This window comes from Salvelinus alpinus, chromosome 6 (assembly GCF_045679555.1).
Source record: "Salvelinus alpinus chromosome 6, SLU_Salpinus.1, whole genome shotgun sequence".
In the NCBI taxonomy this organism is placed as follows: Eukaryota; Metazoa; Chordata; class Actinopteri; order Salmoniformes; family Salmonidae; genus Salvelinus; species Salvelinus alpinus.
In genome coordinates this window covers 39,493,089-39,506,225 of record NC_092091.1, presented here as the reverse complement: position 1 = coordinate 39,506,225, position 13,137 = coordinate 39,493,089, and the positions used below count along the sequence as shown (strand labels likewise).

The following is a 13,137-nucleotide window of genomic DNA, read 5'->3' as shown; positions in this document are numbered from 1 at the left end:
TCTTGAACTGCACTGGAGGACTTGTAAGTAAGCATTTCGCGGTAAAGTCTACACTTGTATTCGGCGCATGTGACAAATAAAGTTTGATTTGATTTAACATCAGGTAGCTACTTAGCATTCGAGGGCTGACAGTTCTCATAAAAATGTGTGTTGTGCAAAAATAAATTAAGGATCCAGCTGTGGTGATAATTTGTGTCATGTCCAACTATAGCCGTATTGCTTTTCCATATGCTAGCTAACAGGAAAAAGCCCAGACAAGCTAGCTAAACGTGGTGTTAGCATCCAGCTGTGATCAGCAGGTGGTTGCATAGTAACGCTGTCACCAGGGCGAATTCTAATTGAGCTGGCACTAGTTGTGAAACTGGGCTGTGCTTGCCTTGGTTTCCCTCAACCCAGCTCGAATGAGAACTCCATTCGAGCTAGCTAGAATTTGGCCCTAATTTTAAGTGCAAATGGAAAAGGCCTTTAGATAAAAACAAAAATGTAAAAAGGGTTCTATATTGAATATTTTGGTGACCTCAAAATTCCAATTCAAAAACCAACTGCCAATCCATCCCAGCATGATGATACAATTGGATGGTGGTTGAACCAATTTGCAAGTAGCCTACCAATAAGCACATTATTATTCAATGTAAGCAAAAGTTAAATATTTAATTCAAACATATGAAGTCAACGTCATATGAGACTATAGGCTAAATATATCAGGTTTAAATGTTCAAATTTGAGCACGTTTGTAAGCTAGCTATAGCTAGCTAAACCGAAAAAGCTAGGTTAATTTAATTAATAACTTTACAAGTTACTTTCAAATACATTTTATTTTTTTATTATGGGATATGCCAAATAGAGCTACACAGATCCAGCCTGACTATGGCAATTAGCTAATTGTTTATTTTATTTCAGTGTGGAGTCAATTGATGGGCCTAGCCTATATTTCATGAAGCCACTGTTGCTGACAGAGGCATGTATACATTTTTTATGATAAATTATGCATAATAAGTGTTGGTTCAATAGCCTAGTTAATCATGACATTACTTTTAACACTATCTATGTTTTTCTCAGTCTTGCGGTAACCAAGAACAATCAGAGGCAGAAGATCCCTCTTTCAGCTGCTGCTGACAACTGCATATAAGTTGTTATTCTACATAATAATCATGTCTGCATAGCATTTTGGCTTCATTTTGGCAGATTAACTCATGTTTATTTCTGTAGATTAATACATGTTTTTCCTCCTTTTTTCGTTCTTCTCTGGAACCGGTCAAGTAGGTTGGTAGGCCAGCGGCTAAGGAGTTGTGGCTGGTTCGAATCCTGGGTCTGGCGCTGGAAAAAGAAAACAGGCGGAATTGATCTGACAACTGCAGGGCTGCTGGATTCACATCCTCAAAAAGTTCCCCTACTGTTTGGTCCTTGAGAAAGGTCCTTAATCCCACAAGATGCTTTATATCCAGGGGCGCTGCATACAGCTTGAACCTGTACTGGTCTCAACTGTATGTGTCTGCTTTTTGGGGGAGTTGAGAACAGAGCAGAAGATACATTTTTGTTGTTCATCGTAACTAAATGGACAAAGTTTATTGTATTATAAAGAAGTCAGACAGAGGTGACATGGACCATCATTCAAACAAAGAGATGCCTTCAACCAGTTTATATTTCCAAATTATGTTTGCATATAATGACAGTAAATTCTAAAACTATGCTGGTATTCTTTTGGCCATTATTTGTTTATTTGTATATTAAAATATGACTATTTAATAGTAAGTAGCCATAATTCATAGATGGCACCATGCAGTGTTCTATATGGAACCATGTTGGTTCATGAAGAACCTCTAGGGTTCTGATCAAATAACCCTATAAATGGGGTTAGCATAGCATAGGCTTTTATAGGGTTATTTGATCAGAACCCTAGAGGTTCTTCATGAACCAACATGGTTCCATATAGAACCCTGCATGGTGCCATCTATGAATTATGGCTACTTACTATTAAATAGTGATATTTAAATATACAAATAAACAAATAATGGCCAAAAGAATACCAGCATAGATTTAGAATGTATCACTTTTTGTTGTTCCATAGCATAGGCTATATAAGGAACCTTTTTTCTAAGTTCCCATCCACAGTTTTTATGCAAGTAAAGTCATATCGTAATAAAACAAAAATGACAGGTGTGATGGAAACAGGAAGTTTCGATGTAATTTTATCAATGCTGAGAGACCATTTGTTTGACATTGTGGGTTCTTTTTGTGTCCGTAAAATTAATGACGTGAGAAATGGCGGTGGAAACGACTTTATGCCCCTAATATTGATATAATATCCATGATATCGAAGTCACGAAATGGGTTGTGTGGACCTCGCTTACCATGCAGTTTATTAGACCACAGATGAAATAAATGACGAACTTCACAGGGTGGTGAAAGTGCACGGTGATGAGCATGATGCTGCTTTCCAATAAATATCGAGGTTCTTATTCTAGTGACGTGACATGCTTGACTGCCGTTTGACACCCCCCAAAATGGCGCTTTTGTCCATAACAATCTCATGTTGTAGGTTATAGTACCCTCCAGCTACAATCTGCGCTCTATTGGCACGTGTCAATACCAGAGTAAGTACATTCGCTATAAAACGCAACATGTTTTGTGACAAAAACAATCAGTAGAGTTGAAAATGCGATGGAAACAGATTAAACTTGTATTTTTTATTCGGTACATGGGAATTTAACCGCAAAATGTATTTTTATGTGCACTACGTCATCACGCACATCCTTTCATCTGCAACAAGCCAATTTAATGGAAACATCTGTAGTGGAAAAATGCGCATATCTTTTATGTGGATTTTAGGATATTCGCATGAAAATCTCTCGCCAATAGTATGGAAACCTAGTTTATATCCGCAAATAATTTTTTGTCTAATGCAAAGGTTTTTGTTGGTGTCAAAGGACAGGGGGTATCCTAATGTTAAAACGCACATGCACAAAGAGATTAGGAGCCGATTAGATTATTATACTATTTTCTGTCTATTTTATAGATCTCAACTATCCAAAGTTAAGACGTTCATATCGTAAATGCAGAAATGAACTCTATTAGGCCCAGCTGCAAGATTCTTCTATTCTGATCGAAGGTTGTAATTAGGCCTAGTCTACTGTTTACAGTTGTTCACTCTTTCCTTCTCATCGTTTCGATTCAGCGGCACAATACGAAATAAAGCTCAGTCTTAACCAAATCCATATGGTAGAAATGAAATGAGGGAGAAGAAGCAAACAAAGGAGATATTGTGATGTGATTTATCGGCCCAAATAAAGATGAATCATCTAAATCGTACGTTATAACATTATTTTAAACCCATTGCCATTTTTGGACAAAGATTGTAGGTCTATTTGTATATTTCTGTATAGCTTATATACCTACTAAACTGTAAATATTAATTATAAACGTAAACAACTAGCCTATATATTATACATTCTATTTACAAAAACAAAGCCTATAAAATAAAAGTAATAAGGGGGAAAAAGTACGGGAAATTATTTAATATTCGTCTTTATAGAAATTAAGCAAAAACGTGTTATTTTTCATGACATTGGGTGGCTGAATGGAAAACGACAAAGTGTAGCCTGTCAAACGCAGACAATGATATCGAAATGAAGGATAAGTCATCACAGTATAAATGGGGCGGCAGGTAGCCTAGTTAGAGCGTTGGGCCAGTAACCGAAAGATTGCTGGATCGAATCCCCGAGCTGACAAGGTAAAAATCTGGCGTTCTGCCCCTGGACAAGGCAGTTGGGCACTATTCCCTGGTTGGCTGTCATTGTAAGTAAGAATTCTTAACTCACTTGCCTAGTAAAAACAAATAAATAGCCTGTTAAACGCATGATGCAGGCCTGCAATAAATAGTGTCATTAGTTTCAATAACACTGAATATCGCAATGGGATGGATAAGTGATCTACAAATTCATATTTCTCTCGTGGTTGTTTATCATATTTTTTATAAATAATTGCATCATGTTGGACAAATCTGTATTATGATCGGTCTTCATAAGGGGGGAAGCTGTCGACGCCCGTGACCCTAATTTCGGTTCTCTCGCTCTAATGAATGCGGGGCCCAGGGGAATCTCCCTGCCAGGGACCAGCTCGAGCCTGGGGCGGTAAACTGAAACTGGCGCGCTGTGTGTGGTATCCAGGGCTGGACTTGATGGAAAAAGCCTGCTTCCACTCATGTCAAAGTCATTTACTCAGAACAACCCCCGCTTACACACGCATGCACTCCGGCGAAAGAGCACCAGCTCTTCCTCTCCCCTCTCTGGTTCAGCGCGACAATTTGTTTTCTATGTGGGTCGGTTCCGTAGTGACTCTCACGATTGGATCCGAGAGAACTAGGCAAACAGGAGATGGGATTAATTTCACGAGATTTCTATGAGCCTACACAGTTTGTTCTATGCACAGTTCAATTTATTTATATTTATATTTTATTTGTTTTTATTTAATCTTTATTTAACTAGGCAAGTCAGTTAAGAACAAATTATTATTTACAATGACGGCCTAGGTTAACTGCCTTGGGTTCACTACCTTGTTCAGGGAAAGAACAACAGATTTTTACCTTGTCAGCTAGGGGATGTATCGCTACCTCTACTGGATCTCATATCTAACATGATCTTGTTGCATGCCAGCAAAAAAATGTAGGCCTACCATTAGACCTGGCACACCAGGTGGGTGCAATTAATGATCAGGTAGAATAGAAAACCAACAGGCTCCGGACCTTGTAGGGTAAGTGTTGAATACCCCTGGCATACACAGCTATACCCTCATCATTACAGAAAATGTTTCTGCTATGCAGTATCATGACACTTATCAACAATCTGAATGTTTGGTAACAACATGCAAGAAGGAGTTTTTGTTTTTTTACCTTGTGAGCGTTCCGTGTGGCGCTGTTGATTAGAACGTCTGGGAGGTTTGATAGATGGCGTAATTGCGTGTAGCCTATTTGATATGTCAGAGTGAGAGCATGGGAAGGAGAGAGAGGGTGGAAGAGGGAAGGAGGGATGGAGAAATGAAGAGCGAGGGGCATGACTCTGCAGCAACGAATGGACAGGAAGGGGGGGGGGGGGGCTCTAGTCGTCACTGATTTCAGTGGGATTGGGTGGGGGGAGGGGGGGGGGAGAGATTTAAGAAATGATAGGTGGTCGCATTTTGTATGGCTGAGCGGCAGCGCACACTACATCGAGTAGTCTTCGTGTTTCCTCCCCCAGGGATTAAGGAGGGCGATGCCCACCCGTTGCGCCACAGAGCTGCACTCACCGCCACGGTGACAACGAACCATACCGGAGCCTAGGTCGGACTGAACCCCGCAAAACGCTGCGTTATACCGAGCCCTCATTGGATACTCTGCACCCCACCGTCTCTCCCACATTCCGACACTGTGCACTCGCTGCACATTCTCTGCGAAATAGGAGAGTCCAACGAGGATTTTCCCTCTCCAACCACTTTTTGTCGAATTCCGAAGACCAAATGCTTGTGTGATTTGAAGAGGACGTTGAGAATAGGCGACATTTCTTGTGATCAACTTTTTCGAATCCTATCAGTTATTTTTAAAGATCTATTGCTCTACATCTTGCTCTCCGCTTCCCCCTCTCCCTTAAGGTCACTGCTCATCTACGCCACTGTTGTGCGTTAGCGGAGCAGAGATGACGACCGAGATCTCTCAGCAGCAGCTGGACCCGCCGCCTCCCCTGAGGTCCAGCCCGACCTCCGGCGTCCTGCAACCCGCCATGATGAGCCCACAGACCGAGGTGGACAGCTCCTTGGCCGGGGCCAAAAGCAAGAAGGCGAGCTCCGGCCTGAGGCGACCAGAGAAGCCTCCCTACTCCTACATTGCGCTCATCGTCATGGCGATACAGAGCTCACCGACCAAGAGGCTGACACTCAGCGAGGTCTATCAGTTCCTCCAGGCCCGGTTCCCCTTCTTCAGAGGATCATACCAGGGCTGGAAGAACTCCGTCCGGCACAACCTCTCCCTGAACGAGTGCTTCATCAAGCTGCCCAAAGGGCTAGGCAGGCCGGGGAAAGGCCACTATTGGACCATCGACCCGGCCAGCGAGTTCATGTTTGAAGAGGGCTCGTTCCGCCGCAGACCCAGGGGCTTCCGGAGAAAATGCCAAGCTCTGAAGCCCATTTACCGGATGATGAACGGGATAGGCTTCGGTACGTCCATTTTACCGCAGAACTTTGATTTTCAGGCGCCCACTGGGTCTCTGGCGTGTCATAGCAACAGTTACAACTTGGACATGATGACCAACTCCATGGCTGGTGGCTACGACGGACTGAGCGGTGGCCACCACGTACCTCACATGTCCCCGAGCCCCGGGTCCACATATATGGCCAGCTGTCCGGTAACGTCCAACGGGGACTACGGTGGACCGGACAGTAGCAGCAGCCCTGTGCCCTCGTCCCCGGCTATGGCCAGCGCGTTGGACGGTCATTCTCCATACGCCAGTAGCGCCGGACACTGGGCGTCTCCCGGCGGCTCCCCGTACATAAAGCAGCAGCCTCTGGTCTCCAGCAGCTCGGCGTCCTCTGGGCTAAATTCCGGAATGTCCCCCTATTCCCTGGAGCAGAGCTACCTCCACCAGAACGCCAGGGACACCGCCGATATCTCAGGTAGGCCAATAAACGTTGTGTAAGTTAAGTCATAACGCCTTAATAAATCGTTTGAAATGTCATGCGTCATAGGGAGTTTTAGCGTACGCATCTTGCCATTCCAAATACACTTGGTCAAGCGTAGCAAGTACTGTAAAAAGTGTCATGTAAAAGTAGTGCATTTGTTACACACACGGGAAACAAACGTTTGCAGGTTGATCATTTACTAACTCAAATGTTCTCTTTGATCAGGCTGTTTTCTTGAGGCTAAAACTCCAACTTTACGGAATGCGTAATACATGTTCTATACAATTGCTAAATTTGTATGTTAAAAATTATAGTTGGCCTTTCTAATAGTCAATAGAGAAAATCAGTCTTACTTAGGCTACGTGACACATACGCAGATTAAACGAAGCTTTGGCAAAGAAAATGACCAGCGGTCGTCTCGTGTTTGTTGCAGCCTAAATATGGAATGACTTACATTCGTAATACATCTATACAGCTATGTTGGAGATGGATAGGTCTCAGGTCATTTAGGCCTAATTTAAAGGATTGGTTGACGTGGATGCATTTCCTTCAAATTTCAAGTTGTGTTCTGGCAAAATGTCTTCCATATGTTGTGGGTTAAAGTCATTTGATTGGATTTAAAGATGATTCGTTTGCAACTATATTCTGTCGTGGAACTAAGGTAACATTTTGAATCACTCCAGGTGAAACAATGCTCTTTATTTAGGGTCTCCATTACAAATATGCATGGGTAATTAGAAGGACACTTGAAGGTGAGGTGGGAAATATAAGGGCAAACACTGCTTCTAAGAACAGAAATTAACAAAATAGTTTCAAATGTTGTTGATATATAGGCTAGGACTTAGGAAGAGTAATGTGGCGGCTGTGTTCTCGTTTACATAAATGTTTAGAAAGGAATCTGAGTTTGAGTTTATTTATTCACGCTCACAGATAAAACTGAAGAAATGCAGGTTTTACATGACTAATAATTGCAAAAACACTAATTGAAAATACATAACACATAATACGTGACACAAATAAAATACTGAACACTTGAAACATTACAGGACATTTTTCATGATGGAAATTGAAATATGAAAATGTGATTTTAAAAAATAGATTTTTTTTGTAGAACCATTTAAGAGCTAGAGCGTTTCGCAGGCGGTTCGTACGGGTTATTATACAGGACAGTTCGTGGCTGTTTCTCAGGAGCCTGGTGGTGCTGTTACCTCTTTTTGGAGGGAGCAGGTCATTCAGTGGATGGTCAAGAGTGTGCATGTCCTTCACCAGGTACACTGCAGCCTGCTCTCGCCTGCTCTGCACTGAAGGAAGCGGTGGTTGGACTGATCCACCTCTGGAGCTTAGTGCAATGGGCCATAATTGAAACTGTAGCCCCCTTTGTGTAAATTTTACTTATCGCTCCTTAGGCCAGTTGATTGTCTTCACATCCATGTCATTTAGTTCATGTTAACCTTGTTTTACATGATTCTAATATGTCGACGCTTTTAACAAAAGTCCAAGGGATTTCTGAGGGGAATTATTCTAAAGCCAGAGGGGTCTCAGGGGTTATCTAAACAAAGGCTGTGCGAGTCGGACCACACTGAAGATGATTTCAACTAACGAATAGGCCTAGACCTCCGAGGCTTGTCAAACTTTATGACTTCTCATAACTATTTAGAAGACAAGCCTTTATCTGTGCTCACGGGCCTCTACACGGCCCATAACGATTGTCAGTCACGGCCCGTGTGTTGTCTCTGAAAATGGGGCACAAGGGCAGCACCCTCAGGATAGAGGCCTGCAGTCTCCTAGAGAGAAAACGCCGACACTGCGCGTGCATGCGTCACATCTGGAGTCCTTATGACCTTGATGAGGCTCACGCTCGCTCGCTCCGCTTTCCCTCTCCTCCCTCTTTCTCGCTCTGACTGTGTTGCTGACCTGGCATATAAGGATCTATGACAAAGGACCGCTGTTCTAATTTTCCAGGTTCAATTATTTGTCAGAAAATTATATAAGGCCATATAATGATGACTTAACACGTGTGATGTTGCTACTACAGCTCTCGGGGATAAACCGTGTAACATGTCTATGCCCCCAAGAGAAACGGACAATCAAACATAAGCACCGTTACCTAAATCATCTTTCATAAATCTCTGAAGGATATGGAGGCCAATTGGTGTAGAAAGCACTGAAACGATGACGTTGTTTGGTTATTATAGGCCTATCAAATCACTTTTAACTAATTTAACTTTATCTGGTTTAAGACTAAACACTTAAAATGTAAGACTAAACATTTCTGTAAGTTAAATATAATCGTGGCCCTCCCACTCCTACGGGAAGGCATCTTGCACTCGCACAAGCTTCCCCCTAAAGTCAGGACAGCGGAGTCCCTGCCCATCTTCCGAAAACGTCTGGAACCCTACCTCTTTGAAGAGTAGCCCACCTTACATAACTATCAACGTGCCCCCTTCCCATCCAATTTAAAAAATGCTTTACCTACTAGCACTGACTTTGCTGCTAAATATTTAAGGAAAATGTAGTACTTGATACGACTGAATGCGCTAATTGTAAATCGCTCTGTAAAAAAACATCTGCTAAATGACAAATGTAAAAATATGTGTACACACAATACAACTATCACTAATGCAAAGTGCACCAACTCAACAAACATTACAGAAGCAAGGATTCGGAAGTCAAGTCATGAGTGTTTTACGTTAGGCTAATTTCAGAATTAAAGACTGCTGCTCCAAAGTACGATTTTTGTTGCATCCATAGCATATATTTTCTCTGCTATTTTGTGTCGGCCTACGCTCTGTGCATCTAATTTGCACACATCCCAAATAATCTATTGTACATTAAAATCATTGCATGTTTAAATGTGAATATTTTAAAGAAGAAATAGGCTTAACACATGCAGTTTCTTGATTTTGGATGAAACGTTAGTGGTATTCTCATGAATGTGAATACTGAGGGGAGAATGGAAGCATTTCTATTATTTTACCTATACTAAAAAGGACAGCAATCTCTGCCTCTTCATCAATTAATACATTATTCGCTAAGTAGTCTATACATACCCAGAATTTTGCTTGGTGTTTCTAGAAATAGACAATGAACATAGACGAAACAGACAGATTAATTGACAAAGTTCACATATATTATACAACATAGAAAAGTGACCATAGAACTGTTGAGTATGAGCGACTTTACTGTGAGGAATATATCGTTTACAGTATAAACAATGCATCTAAATGCAGATGTAGGGATGTTTCGTGGCGTAGTTAATTAACGAGCCCCGCCGTAAAAGTTGAGGTCTAATCTCTAGATTCACCGAAAGTGATTTGTGCACGTGGTGTAATGGGACTCTTCTCAATGTTTACTGGACAAATTATTGCAAGATGTGTCAACTCAAACATAGTTAGAAGGTATATGCCTAATTGCCTACACTGTAAATGGGTGACAGTGAATGTGACAATAGCTTACAGGCGGTGGAAAGTACAGTTCTGCATTTTATATTACTGTACATGAATACAACATCAAAGCAAGTACCGTGTAATGACAGTACAATATCATAAAATGTACTATTATACTGTAAAAATTTGATGCTTCCATAATCTGAATGAATGGATGAAATTCATTGAGGGGGGGGGGGGGGTTATTACAGTATTTTACTGTAATTACAAGGGATTGTGTTTACACATTACAGTATATTAATTCATATTTGGTGTTATATGTCACTTGTACTTCTGGAGGCCTTAAAGGCCCAGTTTAGTAAAGAAAAACGTGATTTTCCTGTGTTTAAGGCATATATATTTCCATACTATGAGGTTGTAATAATACTGTGAAATTGTGAAAGATGTCCTTTTAGTGTAAGAGCTTTTTGAAAAGCCTGCTGGAAGAGAGGCAAATTAGTTAATAGACCAATAAGAAAGAGTGCCAAACCTCTGCCAATAACAGGTACTTTTCATTTTCCCCCTCCCCACAAACCACTTCCAGAAAGTCTTAGCAAAATTATTGCTTGAGAAATAGCTTTTTGCTAAACTGTGTCTTTCTGCCCATTATAATTTAAAAAACAATCACAGTAAGATTGTTACCAGAAATTATTTGATATTGAGATAAAAATGGCTGCATTGGACCTTTAACAAAGGCTTCCAACCTGTCAGAGTCTACAGTGCAAAACAAAAATACCTAACCATTTAATGTTTAAGATTTGCTGCCTCCTATACAAACGGATGGGGCACTATAACCACAGGAGTTAAATTGGTACAGCATTCTCACACACAGTTGCAAAAAAATATAGCCTCTTACAAGGCATGCCTCAAATAATGTTCATGAGCCAAAAACAATACCATGCACCCACTAGTGGTCAAAAGGTTTTTGGCGTGCCAAAGATACGGTATGGTACTGTATTCTGAGGGGTGGAATTACAGTACCATGTACAGTGATTCTTTCCCTGACCCAAAAATATTCCCACAATGCACCATTTTACAGTATGCTGCAGTAAAACATTTCAGAGTATTTTAGTTGATAATACCATATTTACTATATAATTTAAAGTCTTACATTACAGTGTATACACAATACACTGAATACTATAACTTTTTTATAGAAGGTCAATTTAATGCATGAATGCTTCTATTAATAATAATATTTAAGCTACAGAATTCCTATTTGTAAAAACCCACAAGAATTAAGGCATTCTCCTATATTCTGAAACGAAACTCAGACTTAACTGGGTAATTTTTTTGTTTAAAAGTCCATTTATTTTTGATGGATTCAGTCAAAATGAGTTATTCACTGTTATCTCCTTTTTCTCCAGTGGGGATCCCTCGCTACCAGAGCCACTCCTCACCCGTGTGTGACAGGAAGGATTTTCTCCTGAACTTTAACGGCATCTCCTCGTTTCGTCCTTCAGCCAGCGGATCTTACTATCATCATCACCAACATCACCAAAGCCTTTGTCAAGACGTCAAACCGTGCGTGATGTGAGCGCGTCACGGAGAGTGGGTAATGGCTCCAAACCGTCCGGAGATGAGAATCTGATCCAACACCAAATCAAACAATTTAAACTGATTCCATGAGAGATAAAAGGCAAATAAATTGGCTAATATTTCTGATGAGAATGAACAATAAGGACAAAGGGCTAGCCTATTTCCGAGAAGCCGGAAAACTTCTCACATCAGGGTATATATACAGTGGGCTTCGTCGTCTTGATAAGCCTAAATGAAGGACAGTCGGATGCAACAACCGTTTCCGAAATTAAGGAAGGCACCAAGTCTTCTGACAATATAACCAAGGTTTTTTTCAAAATAAGTTTCAAAACGACAAATATGTTTGCTGTCATTAATTGTGCAAACAAATACCTTATATTTTATGTAACTAGGCCTCTGTTCCGCCATAGGCCTATAAAAGTAAATGCAGCCTACACATACACAAAGCTTTTTATAACATATTGAAACACATTTGCACTTATTGTATACCCTTTAAGATTTGCTTAGTTTTGTCATGAAGTGTTTCAATAAAACGAATGTATTTTAGGCTACACCTGCCTGCTTGACTCTCTCAAGAATATAAATACACTGCAAGAGACGCAAGACCAGGTTACAGGAGAGTTGGCGCGTAGCCTACTGTTGATTGAAAGACTGTGGTGGGTGGATTGGGTGTTAACTGCAAATTCAGCTCCGGTTAGAGAGTGAGGTGGACAAGACTCCAATGAACATTCAACCATTTATTTTAGCATCAAAAAACATCCCAGCACAGAGGGCAAACATAAATGAGAACTATGTATGGTTTCTGTGATAGACAGAGACAGGTATTCGTGTTTACATGATAAACAATGGAACATAATCAACATAAAGGTAACTGAAATATGAACTTAAAGCTTACACAGTAGAAAGGCAAAACACAGCAGTAGGCTACAGTTACCCCATTATAAAGGTGCCCTATGGCCTTAAATAGGCTAGTACATAAACAGATAGCTTAGCCGTTACAGCATCAGCCCAAATCTGTTGATGTGCCCTTGAGCAAGGTACTTAACCCACATTTGCTCCAGGGGTGCTGTACTACTATGGCTGACCATGTAAAACAAAATATTGCACTGCACCTTTTTACTAAACATAATGGTCCGTTAGTGGCATAAGGATCATTAGCATAATGTGACTACACAACGTGTGGTCAATGGTCATTGGGTCAATACAGACCTGAATGGTACTTGCAAACCATATGCTAAAGTTAGTAGTTAGCATGACAATAGACAATGTAGCTAGAGTGCTAATGAACAGAGGTAAAGATTAGTTTGAATTATGGGTTAAACAATATGAATATATCATATCAAAAGCACAGTTAACATTCACTTTGTCATGAAACATACTGGATGAGAGTTCTCTAATAGTTGGTGTGCTCGGCAGCCATCTTTATAGAGTCAGGTAACAGGTCACCTGATGGTCACCTGAGCAGGCAGGAGGCCATCTTGGTTCAGGAAATGTAATTTTGATAGTGTAACCAAAGATTGTCTATTAT

General features: G+C 40.8%; 1 protein-coding gene and 1 long non-coding RNA gene across 2 annotated transcripts; one reads left to right on the top strand and one right to left on the bottom strand.

The window, feature by feature from the left end:
- Positions 1 to 1,176: 1,176 nt before the first annotated feature.
- On the bottom strand, positions 1,177 to 4,987 carry LOC139577844 (uncharacterized). The gene is made up of 2 exons (XR_011675432.1): positions 4,889 to 4,987; positions 1,177 to 1,317 (listed from the first exon to the last, which is right to left on the bottom strand). It is a non-coding gene; the product is annotated as an uncharacterized lncRNA (long non-coding RNA).
- A 217-nt stretch (positions 4,988 to 5,204) lies between these two features.
- Positions 5,205 to 12,160, top strand: LOC139578667 (forkhead box protein F2-like). The gene is made up of 2 exons (XM_071406589.1): positions 5,205 to 6,639; positions 11,438 to 12,160. The coding sequence occupies exons 1-2, from the start codon at positions 5,667 to 5,669 to the stop codon at positions 11,605 to 11,607; spliced, it is 1,143 nt and encodes a 380-aa protein (XP_071262690.1). The 5' UTR covers positions 5,205 to 5,666; the 3' UTR covers positions 11,608 to 12,160.
- Positions 12,161 to 13,137: the final 977 nt, after the last annotated feature.

Bases quoted from the DNA above. Each gene is read 5' to 3' on its own strand.
- LOC139578667 (XM_071406589.1), top strand. From the start codon at position 5,667: ATGACGACCGAGATCTCTCAGCAGCAGCTGGACCCGCCGCCTCCCCTG. The intron at 6,640-11,437 runs GTAGGCCAATAA...CTTTTTCTCCAG, and splicing joins GGACACCGCCGATATCTCAG to TGGGGATCCCTCGCTACCAG.